General features: G+C 61.8%; 1 protein-coding gene across 1 annotated transcript; it reads right to left on the reverse strand.

The window, feature by feature from the left end:
- Window positions 1-4,593: 4,593 nt before the first annotated feature.
- Window positions 4,594-7,427, reverse strand: LOC135888293 (antigen-presenting glycoprotein CD1d-like). Its single transcript, XM_065416103.1, has 6 exons — window positions 7,358-7,427; window positions 6,853-7,131; window positions 5,964-6,242; window positions 5,292-5,588; window positions 4,717-4,816; window positions 4,594-4,633 (listed from the first exon to the last, which is right to left on the reverse strand). Exons 1-6 carry the CDS (start codon window positions 7,404-7,406, stop codon window positions 4,594-4,596), a joined length of 1,044 nt encoding a protein of 347 aa, XP_065272175.1. The 5' UTR covers window positions 7,407-7,427.
- Window positions 7,428-11,333: the final 3,906 nt, after the last annotated feature.

Consider the following 11,333-nt stretch of genomic DNA (forward strand, 5'->3'; position numbering starts at 1 on the left):
AAAACGGGCGGGGCGGTGGCGCGAGGCGTCAACGGCCACTGAGAGCGCGACAGGGGAGGGGCCAACTGTCACCTGAGCGAGGGGTCGGGGGAGGGGCCAACTGTCACCCTGCTTGGGCTGTCCAGCTCCGAGCACTTCTCCCACCTAGGGGACGGAGGAAGGGCCTGGGGTCAGGCTGCAGGGCTCGCCCGGCACCTGCAATGGCCCCATGGGCGTCCGGGGGCACCGCTACCCCCCAGTGCAGATGCTGGCAGAGCAGGACACACAGCCAAGAGCCTGGGGCCCAAACCCCTTTGTGCTGGGGGTGCGGGAGGACGTGTGTCTGGGGGGTGGTCGGGTGGGTCCCAGGGGAAGGTTCGGGGCTGGCAGAAGTTCTGAAGCCCAACCCCACAAACGGCCGTGTCCCGGCTCCCCCGGTTTGGTGCCTTGGCCCTGGGTCTGGGAGGACCCGTTTGGAGTGTCTGCCCCCCGGGTCCCACTCTGCCTTCAGGGGGAGCCACATGGCTTCCGTGCCCTTGGGTCAAACCTGGGAGCCGTTAGCACCCCTGCCCCACACTGTGAGCGTCCGGCAGCGAGTCCCCCCGGGCTGGGAACCTCCCAGAGACGTGTACCCCAAAGGGGGTGATGCCGCCCCAGTGTGGGCAGGGACTCAGGCAGCCTGTCACAGCGGGCGGGTTCATGAGGCGATTGGCACACGGCCTAGGAAGCCCTTGGGCCAGCCCAGAGAAATGGGGTACAGCAGAGTTCCTTTGGGGGTCTCCCAGCCCCAGCCAAACCATGTGGACCCCTTGGCTCCCGCTCTGGGCCCCTTTGTACCCTGTACCCCCTTTGTCTCTAGTTCCCGGGTGAGCTCACCCCCCACCTGGCCCCTCCTCAGTCCGTGTTCGTGGCCAGGGGAATGTGGCGCAGCTCCCTGGCTGAGAGGCAGGAACTCGACACGCTCTGGGCCGTTGGGCCTCTTCCAAGAGTAAACGGCCATTTCCCCCCCACCTAGTGAACAATGCAGCATATAGGGGAAACTGAGGCACACGCGGTATTACAGACAATTCCCACCCCGTCCCACCCTCCCGCTCCCATCCCATCCTGACGGGTGCAGTGTGACCATCCAGCGCGTTGGAGGGAGCTGGGCAGGTGGTGCCATTGGGGGAGGCTGGGTCTGGGCGGCGGACACGGACCACGCTCCACAAAGGGGCACAGACCAGACCCCATGGGGAGGAATTCTGGTCACTAACATCAGAGCAGAGCTGGCACCGCAGGAGGGTAAAGGCCCTGCCAGCCCAGCCCCTCCCCTCCCCTGCATTGCAGCCAGTGCACCCTAATAGGAAAGGCCGGGGGGCCCATTCCTCACCCCGCTGAGCTGCCAGTCCCCCCACCCTGGGGTGCATCAGAGCTGGAGCCCCCTGGAGAGTAACGGCCCCACATCCCAGTCTCCCATGGATGGTCCCCCTGAACCCTGCCTGTGGCCTGGTCTACACTTAATGCTTATCCCCGCAGAGCTCTGGGAGTCAGGGGTGTGACCCCACACCTCAGCACAAAGCTGTGTTGCCAAGCCCCCGTCAGGGTTCCCTCCCCACTCTGAACTCTGGGGTACAGATGTGGGGACTTGCATGAAAGACCCCCTAAGCTTATATTCTACCATCTTAGGTTAAAAACTTCCCCAAGGCACAAATTCCTTCCCTTGTCCTTGGATGGTATTGCTGCCACCAACAAGTGATTTACACAAAAATTCAGGGAAGGGTCACTTGGAGCCCTGTCCCCGCAAAATATCCCCCCAAGTCCCTTCGCCCCCTTTCCTGGGGAGGCTTGAGAATAATATACCAACCAATTGCCTTTAATGTAAGTACAAACCAGACCCTTTATCTTTAGGACACTAAAATCAATCAGGTTCTTAAAAGAAGAACTTTATTTAAAGAAAAAGTAAAGGAATCACACCTGCAAAATCAGGATGGAACGTAACTTTACAGGGTAATAAAAAGATTTAAAACACAGAGGACTCCCCTCTGGGCTCAGCTTCACAGTTACAAAAAACAGGAATAAAATTACCTCTTAGCATGGGGAAAATTCACAAGCTAAAACAAAAGATAACCTAACGCATTTCTTTGCCCTTATTTACAAGTTTTGTAATCTTAGATGAATCATTTCAGGTATGTTTTCAGGAGATGTCCCTGCCTGGTCTCTCCCTCCATCCGGACAGGGAACAAAGAGAGCACAAACAAAACCTCCCCGCCCAGATTTGAAAGTATCTTCTTTCCTTATTGGTCCTTTTAGTCAGGTGCCAACCAGGTTATTTTAGCTTCTTAACCCCTTACAGGTAAGGATTCAGTACAGCTGCCCAGGAGGGATTTTATGCTCCCCTTAGCTGTATGTTTATGACACCCCCCATGTGCACACAGCCGTTCTGCAGAACAGGGCATGTGTGGACCGGGCGAGTGCCGTGTGGGGAGGTGCTGTCCGCACATTGGGGATAGACCCCTCCTGGCAGCGCTGCGTCCACACTGGGCTGCCGGCAGAGCCGCACCGCTCGGGCCCTGCCATGCAGACACAGCCCACGGCAGCGGGTGTCTGGATGGGAATTTGTCCCTCTCTGGGCTGCTGTTCTACCTGGTAACAGGCTGGTGTCACGTTATTGACTTGAACTGGGACCATATAGAACATGGTTGCAACCAAGGTCCTGTAGTGGCACCAAATCTTGTATAAAGGGAGTCAAATAAGGTGTCTAAGACAAGGTTATGGTTTGCTGGTTGTGATTATGCCGTCTGTATGTGTGTATCATTTTTGTAGTTGAAGTTATGAATATTGGCTCTATCCTGTCTGTATTTCAAACTTGTGCTATGCTTCTGGGGAAGACCCCAGACAAGCTGGTGTCAGCTCGGCCTAGCCTGCTTGATGGCCCATTAAGGACCATCAACTACAACTGACCCATTGAGAGAAGGCAGATACACCTTGTGACTCAGCAAAGAATGCAGGGACTGGCCCATGTGACTCCAGACTCCATTTTGCTGTAATTTTCCACAGTAAGAACAAAGAGGTGTCCTTACACCTGGAAGAGACTATAAAAGGCTGATGCCTCATCTCCATCTTGTCTTCAATCCTGCTTCTTACCTCTGGAGGGACTTTGCTACAAACTGAAGCTCTACTCAAAGGACTGATGACCCATCCCAGCTGGGGATGTTCCAGAGACTTGATTTGAACCTGCAGTTTATTCTATCTCTGCTACAAGCCTGAACCAAGAACTTGGCCATTACTGGATGTCATTGATTCCATTTAACCAATTCTAACTCTCATCTCTATCTTTTTCCCTTTATGAATAAACCTTTAGATTTTAGATTCTAAAGGATTGGCAACAGCGTGATTTGTGGGTAAGATCTGATTTATGTATTGACCTGGGTCTGGGGCTTGGTCCTTTGGGATCGAGAGAACCTTTTTTCTTTTACTGGGGTATTGGTTTTCATAACCATTTGTCCCCATGACGAGTGGCACAGGTGGTGATACTGGGAAACTGGGGTGTCTGAGGGAATTGCTTGTGTGACTTGTGGTTAGCCAGTGGGGTAAAACCAAAGTCCTCTCTGTCTGGCTGGTTTGGTTTGCCTTGCTGTGCATAGAAACCCCAGCCTTGGGCTGTGACTGCCCTGTTTTAAGCAATTTGTCCTGAATTGGCACTCTCAGTTGTGTCCCGCCAGAACCAGCATCATTACAGCTGGTCAGCGCACTCACCGCTGCTCTAACTGGCCAGATCCCACTCCCCTCCTACACTGGGAACAGAACCCAGGAGTCCTGGCTCCCAGCCCCGCTGCTCTAACCCACTGGACCCCAGCCCGGTCCCAGAGCTGGGATAGAACCCAGGAGTCCTGAATAGCCCCTCCCCCCACTCGAACCCACTTCCCCTTCCGAGCCAGGACTATTATTGTTGCTGTATTACCGCAGGGCCGAGGAGCCCGGTCGTGCCCAGGACCCCCTTGTGCTCGGTGCTGCAGAGACGCAGAACAAAAAGACAGAACCTACCCCGGGAGCCCGGGTCCCTCACCCCCAGCTCTGGGGGGGCCCTGCCCCCAGGAGCTCTCAGCCCAGCCCAGCCAGCGGCTTGGAGCGGCCTCCCCGGCGCCCCGCGGGCCGTAGTGTTATCAGGGCTCCGTGTGGGTAGCTGGGCCTATGTCCCACGGGCAACCCGCTTGCTACCCGGGCACCCCAGCTCAGCCTGGACACCCTGCCAGGACCCTCCTGGGTCCCACGCCCCCACCCGCACCCATCGCCTTTGTGTATGTAGCTCGGCCTGACTCCTGCACCCAGGCCTGGCTCCTACAGCCCCGGGGGCCCGCTGGGCAGCCCCTCCCTGAAGGATTTATTGAACGGCACAGGCCAGCGCCGGCTCCCTGCGGATCCTGGATCCCAGCGATCCCACAGCGCCCCCAAGTGTCCAACGTGCCCCCAACGTCCCAGAGGGAGGCGAATCCCACCCCCCACCCCGATCTCCCAGGGCCCCGATCCAGTCCTGCCTTCGGGGCCCTCAGCTCTGGAGCTGGGCACACACCCAGCCCTGAGTTCCATGTCCCCAGGAGAGGGGCCGATCCCCACACTGGGGCCGGTGCCGCCCCCTCAGGGACTGGACTCCCCTGGTCTAACGTCCTGGTAGCCCCTGGAAGGAGAGAGCAGAGGGGATGGGTTAGGGGGTATAACAGCCTCACCCCCCACCCCTACCCCAGAGAGGGGAGGACTCACCTGCGTCTGCTCCGCCACAGCACCACGGCCACGGCGGCTACGGCCACAACCCCCAGGGTGATGCCCACGGCCAGGCCGGGGCCCCAGGGCCTGCTCTGCTCTGTAAAACAGGGGGTGCCGTGCTGGGAACGGGGACAGGAGTGTGGGCCCTGTTCCCTCAACGAACCCCTGCATTCCTCCCCATACTCTCTACCCCCACCCCACTGCCCTCAGTCCCCCATCCTGTTCCCTCTGCCTCCCCCGCAGTCCCCCCTGCACCTCCCACCCCAACCCACTGCCCTCAGCCCCCCGCCCTGTTCCATCAGTCTCCCCCACAGTTCCACCCCTTCTCCCCCCACCTTCCCACCCCCTCAGCTTTCCCCCACTCTAGTCCTGCTCCCCCATCCCAGTCTTGTCCCGTTCCCCTCAGCTCCTCCATCCTGCTCCCCCTGATCAATCTCCACACCCCCACCCACCCCCTCTGCCTCCCTCCGCCCCAATCCCGCTGCCTGGACCCACCCCCGTCCCACTCAGGATGTGCAGGAAAAGCCCCCAGAGACCACGACCCCCCCCGCCCCCCGGGGACGTGCACCTACCCCAGGGGATCAGCAGGCTCCGGCCCCCCAGGCTGCTGTGCTGCACCCGGCAGGCGTAGCTGTGCCCGGCGCTCGGCCCCACGGCCAGGGAGCTGCGCAGCTGGTAGGTCAGGTCCGCGTTGGGCAGGATCCCGCTGGAGTTCAGCCGCCCGCCCGGCCCCACCTCCTCCCCGTCCTGCAGCCAGGCCACGCGGACGGGCCGGGGGTAGAAACCGGTGACCCGGCAAACCAGCAGTACCGGCGCGGGGGTCCCGGCTGGGGGAGGCGATCGGGCAAACACCACGGCGACCGGCCGCTCTGAGACAGGAGGAGAGAGACGGGGCGGGGGAGAGGGGACGATTCAGCCTGAGCCTCAGGGACTCACTAGCCAAGCCCAGCTCCATTCCCCGGGGTCAGGCGTTGGCTGTCCTGGCCAGATCCTGCAGTTACCGTTGGTGACTGAATCCCTCTTCACTTCCTGTCCTAAACTGCTGTGCAGTGCGGCTATGAAATGGCTACTGTGCTCCACCCCAGCTATAGCTGCATTTGTACACCAGGGAAGGGGTCCCTGGATAAACAGCCCCAACCCAGAGGTGGCTGCATATCAGTACCAGGTGAGGGATCTTTGTATAAACAGCAAACGCACCCTACCCCAGAGGTGGCTGCATCTCCGCGAGTGGTGTCCAGCCTCACCTTGTCTCTCCAGAGACTCTTTCCCATACTGGACAAAGCTCTTGATCAGATTGACACATGTTCTCAGGAGAAACTGAATCACGCTGGCTGCGCCTTTATCCTGGTTGAGAACGTCCTGGGCGTAGAGCGCCAGCTTGTCCCCCTGCCGAGCGACCCATTTGCCTGTGTCCGCGTCGAAGCTGATGAAGTCCTCGCCGTTCACTCCAGCGTCACAAAATCGCCTCGAGGTGCCATTGGGGGGCAGCTCGCAGCGGAGGGAGCCCTGGGTAACAAAGGGGTCTGGAACAGGAAGGGCAGGGGGATGAGGACGGGCGTGCGGAGGTCCCAGGAGGGGGCAGAAACAGGGGGGAGTAAAGACATAACGTCAGGTGCAATGAGGATGTTGGGCCACATGACGGTGGCAGGATTGTGGGGCGGCCCTGGCTGGAGTTAGGGGTAAGTTGCAGTTTCTGTTTAAAGCTGATTTTTCACGGGCATAGTCAGATTGGCTTGAAAATCGCTGTGTTACATCGGGGCCTGAGGCAGAGTTTGTGGTGCAAATTTGGGGCCCCTTGGTCACAGGGTTGCTGAGATACAACCCCCCCCCCCAAATGACCTGCTTTCAAAGGCTCAGGGTACGTGTCAGGAAAGACCAGGAGTCTCGGCTCAGGGAGTGGGACGTGGGGCCTTTCCCCTCTAGGAAGTGCAGGCTACAATCTGGCCCCAGAGCTGGGTGGAGAATGGGACACGGGTGTTTCCCCTCTGGGGGACGCCGGCTCCAATCAGCCAAAGGGCCAGGGACTGGCTGTCTTGCCCCCAATGACACACTCAGTGGCTGTGGTGAGTGTGTTAGTTCTCAGCACCCCGGGTGGGTGGGGGGAGGGATCCCCTCAGACCGCTCCATACTCACAGCCCTTTCCCTGCTGCTGGGCTACTGTGTTCACAGTCCGGCTGAAGCTGAACAGGGAGTGATGGATCAGCAGCTCCAGGTCCTGCCACTGCTTCGGGGTCAGGCCCTGCTGGGCCCAGGGCTGCAGGAAGCGGATCTCGCAGGTGCTGCAGTCCAGGGAGTGGGTCTCCAGGTCGCCCAGCAGGGCCATCCCCTGCATGTCCGTGGAGCTGGCGTTGTGGAAGACGTCGATGTGGAGCAGCCGGAGGATGACAGACGCTGGTGGGAGAGGAGGGGAGGCTGGGGCAGGGGCAGGAAACAAGTGGAGGACAAAGCGGGTGGGGAGAGAGATTCATGAGTCTCTGTCCTGTTTACAATCCTGCACTACGGGGTCTCCCTGCTGATCCCTAGCCTGCCTCCCCCGACCTACTCCCCCAGCCAGGGTCACTAGCCCAGCGTGGCCCTAGTATTACACCATCCCCACGCATCCCTGGTAGCAAAATCAGCAGGGGGGGTCCCCACTTACCAGCCAGGGCCCCCCATGCCCAGGGGAGGAGCAGCAGAGGGAGCAGCATCCCGGCAGGGGAAGGGGGATCCGGGCTCTGGCGGGCGTCAGGGCAGCGGGACGAGGGGCCCAGGATCCGCAGGCGCTTTCAGCCTGCACGCCGCTCAGACCGCCAACTTCTCTCTTTGTCTGTGTTTCCTCAGCTCTGTGCCCGCAGCTGCCAGCCGAGGCCGTCCCTAGTCATTGTGGTGCCCTACGCAGTCCCCTTGTGGGGGGCTGGCCCCACGACTCTGCAGGGGGGAGGGGCTGTGCCCAAGGTCTGTGGGGGGCAGGAGCAGGCTTGGGGGGCGGGGGGAAACGAGCTGGCGGAGCGGGTTGGGGCTGGGTCGCTCCACTTCCTGCCACCTGGGGAGTGCAGGGCGCGCCCGACCCCTGCTGCAGTCCCCAGGGACGTAGCTCGGGGGCAGGGGTGGAGTGGGGGTGGGGCTGGGGTGGAGCAGGGGTGGGAAGAGGCGGGGCGGGGGCAGAGCAGGGGCGGGGGCAGCTTTCGTGGGCGGCTCAGCCGGCCGGGAGATCGGGCTGGCCGCTGGAGGAGCACGCAGCCGTGCAGGACACCAGGAAATTAGGGGCAATGTGGTGCCCCAACTTTCCTGGTACCCTACGCAGCTGCGTGGTTTGGGTTTGGGTAAGGACGGCCCTGCTGCCAGCCCCGAGTCAATGAGGGCAGAGTGAGTCGGGGAGCGGGGGCAGCGCGGGAGGGGGATCCCCGGCAGCGGGATCAGAACCAGGCCCTGTCCCCGGCAGACTCTTCGTGTGTCCACACTGGCACCAACCCCCCGCCCCGAAGGACATGAGTGTCACCGAGGAAAAGTGCCGGTGTGACCAGCGCTCCTGTCGGCCAAGCCGCTGCCACTCAGGGGGGTGGAGGTTTTTTCTCGACAAATAGCAACTACACTGGACCCCCACCGGCCTCCGGCCCCAGCCCTGCCTCCCCCTGCGGGGGGCTGGCACCTGCGCTCTCCGCTCGCCCCCTCCACACCCCAAATGGGACAAAGGCTCTTCTGGACGCCCGGGACAGGGCTTTAAAAAGGGACGGTCACGGCGACCACGGGACGTCTGGTCACCCTAGTGCCGGGGAGAGCCCCCTGCTGACCCCAGACCGACCCCGGCTACCTCCTCCGCACCCCCTGCTGTTCTCACCCTCCCCCTTCTGCCCCCTGCTTCCCCCTCCTGCCCTCGCCCCCTGCTGCTCTCACCCTCCCCCTCCTACCCCCTGCTTCCCCCTCCTGCCCTCGCCCCCTGCTGCTCTCCCCCTCCCCCTCCTGCCCTCCTGCTCTCCCCCTCCCCCTCCTGCCCTTACCCCTGCTGCTCTCCCCCTCCCACTCCTGCCCTCGCCCCCTGCTGCGCTCACCCTCCCCCTTCTGCCCCCTGCTTCCCCATCTTGCCCTTGCCCCCTGCTGCTCTCACCCTGCCCCTCCCCCTTCTGCCTCCTGCTACCACCGCCCCCTGCTGCTCTCCCCCTCCCCCTCCTGCCCTCGCCCCTTCCTGCTCTCACCCCGCCCCCTCCTGCCCTCGCCCCCTGCTGCTCTCACCCCGCCCCCTCCTGCCCCCTGCTTCCCCCTCCTGCCCTCACCCCGCCCCTAATGCCCCACCTGCTCCCACCCCACCCCTAGCTGCCCCACCCCCTCCTGCCCTCACCCCGCCCCCCAGCACCACCCTGGGGCCATGGGGAGCCCTGACTGCCCGGGCAGAGCCGGGGGCCGAATACACTCTCGGACAGACCAGGCAGGGGCCCGGGGCTCGAACTCGTGGCTAGTGTCCTCCAGCCTCCTTGTTCCCCGCCCAGCGCTGCTCCCTTAGCCACGCCCATCCAGTAGGGCAGCCAATGGGAGGCGCCTCTGCATCCCAGCGTCACTAGTTGCCGGGCAAAGTCAGGTGGGGCTGCACGAGGAAGGGAGGAAAAGAGGCGGAAAACGGGCGGTGGCGCGAGGCGGAAAATGGCCACTGAGAGCACGACAGGGGAGGGGCCAACTTGCACAGTGGGGGGAGGCTGGGTTGTTGTTGTAGGGTCGCTGGGGAGCGCTGGGCTGTGGACAGGCTGGGTGGTTATTGTAGGGTCACTGGGGAGTGCTGGGCTGTGGACAGGCTGGGTTGTTATTGTAGGGTTGCTGGGGAGCGCTGGGGCTGTGGACAGGCTGGGTTGTTATTGTAGGGTCGCTGGGGAGCGCTGGGCTGTGGACAGGCTGGGTGGTTATTGTAGGGTTGCTGGGGAGCGCTGGGCTGTGGACAGGCTGGGTGGTTATTGTAGGGTCGCTGGGGAGCGCTGGGGCTGTGGACAGGCTGGGTGGTTATTGTAGGGTTGCTGGGGAGCGCTGGGCTGTGAACAGGCTGGGTGGTTATTGTAGGGTTGCTGGGGAGCGCTGGGGCTGTGGACAGGCTGGGTTGTTATTGTAGGGTTGCTGGGGAGCGCTGGGGCTGTGGACAGGCTGGGTGGTTATTGTAGGGTTGCTGGGGAGCGCTGGGCTATAGACAGGCTGGGTTGTTATTGTAGGGTTGCCGGGGAGCGCTGGGGCTGTGGACAAGCTGGGTTGTTATAGGGTTGCTGGGGAGCGCTGGGGCTGTGGACGGGCTGGGTTGTTATTGTAGGGTTGCTGGGGAGCGCTGGGGCTGTGAACAGGCTGGGTTGTTATTGTAGGGTCACTGGGGAGTGCTGGGCTGTGGACAGGCTGGGTTGTTATTGTAGGGTCACTGGGGAGTGCTGGGCTGTGGACAGGCTGGGTTGTTATTGTAGGGTTGCTGGGGAGCGCTGGGGCTGTGGACAGGCTGGGTGGTTATTGTAGGGTTGCTGGGGAGCGCTGGGGCTGTGGACAGGCTGGATTGTTATTGTAGGGTTGCTGGGGAGCGCTGGGCTATAGACAGGCTGGGTTGTTATTGTAGGGTTGCTGGGGAGCGCTGGGCTGTGAACAGGCTGGGTGGTTATTGTAGGGTTGCTGGGGAGCGCTGGGGCTGTGGACGGTCTGGGTTGTTATTGTAGGGTTGCTGGGGAGCGCTGGGGCTGTGGACAGGCTGGGTTGTTATTGTAGGGTTGCTGGGGAGCGCTGGGGCTGTGGACAGGCTGGGTGGTTATTGTAGGGTTGCTGGGGAGCGCTGGGGCTGTGGACAGGCTGGGTTGTTATTGTAGGGTTGCTGGGGAGCGCTGGGGCTGTGGACAGGCTGGGTGGTTATTGTAGGGTTGCTGGGGAGCGCTGGGCTGCGGACGGGCTGTGTTGTTATTGTAAGGTTGCCGGGGAGTACTGGGCTGTGGACGGGCTGGGTTGTTATTGTAGGGTCGCTGGGGAGCGCTGGGGCTGTGGACAGGCTGGGTTGTTATTGTAGGGTTGCTGGGGAGCGCTGGGCTGTGGACAGGCTGGGTGGTTATTGTAGGGTTGCTGGGGAGCGCTGGGCTGTGGACAGGCTGGGTGGTTATTGTAGGGTTGCTGGGGAGTGCTGGGCTGTGGACAGGCTGGGTTGTTATTGTAGGGTCGCTGGGGAGCGCTGGGCTGTGGACAGGCTGGGTTGGTATTGTAGGGTTGCTGGGGAGCGCTCGGGCTGCGGACAGGCTGGGTGGTTATTGTAGGGTCGCTGGGGAGCGCTGGGCTGTGGACAGGCTGGGTGGTTATTGTAGGGTCGCTGGGGAGCGCTGGGCTGTGGACAGGCTGGGTGGTTATTGTAGGGTTGCTGGGGAGTGCTGGGCTGTGGACAGGCTGGGTTGTTATTGTAGGGTTGCTGGGGAGTGCTGGGCTGTGCACAGGCTGGGTTGTTATTGTAGGGTCGCTGGGGAGCGCTGGGCTGTGGACAGGCTGGGTGGTTATTGTAGGGTCGCTGGGGAGCGCTGGGCTGTGGACAGGCTGGGTGGTTATTGTAGGGTTGCTGAACCTACCCACGGAGTCCGGGTCCCTCACCCCCAGCTCTGGGGAGGCCCTGCCCCCAGGAGCTCTCAGCCCAGCCCAGCCAGCGA

Source organism: Emys orbicularis, chromosome 13, assembly GCF_028017835.1.
Source record: "Emys orbicularis isolate rEmyOrb1 chromosome 13, rEmyOrb1.hap1, whole genome shotgun sequence".
NCBI lineage: Eukaryota > Metazoa > Chordata > Testudines > Emydidae > Emys > Emys orbicularis.

Bases quoted from the DNA above. Each gene is read 5' to 3' on its own strand.
- LOC135888293 (XM_065416103.1), bottom strand. From the start codon at position 7,406: ATGCTGCTCCCTCTGCTGCTCCTCCCCTGGGCATGGGGGGCCCTGGCT. The intron at 6,243-6,852 runs GTGAGTATGGAG...TTCCTGTTCCAG, and splicing joins CCAGCAGCAGGGAAAGGGCT to ACCCCTTTGTTACCCAGGGC. The intron at 5,589-5,963 runs GTGAGGCTGGAC...CTCCTGTCTCAG, and splicing joins AGAGTCTCTGGAGAGACAAG to AGCGGCCGGTCGCCGTGGTG.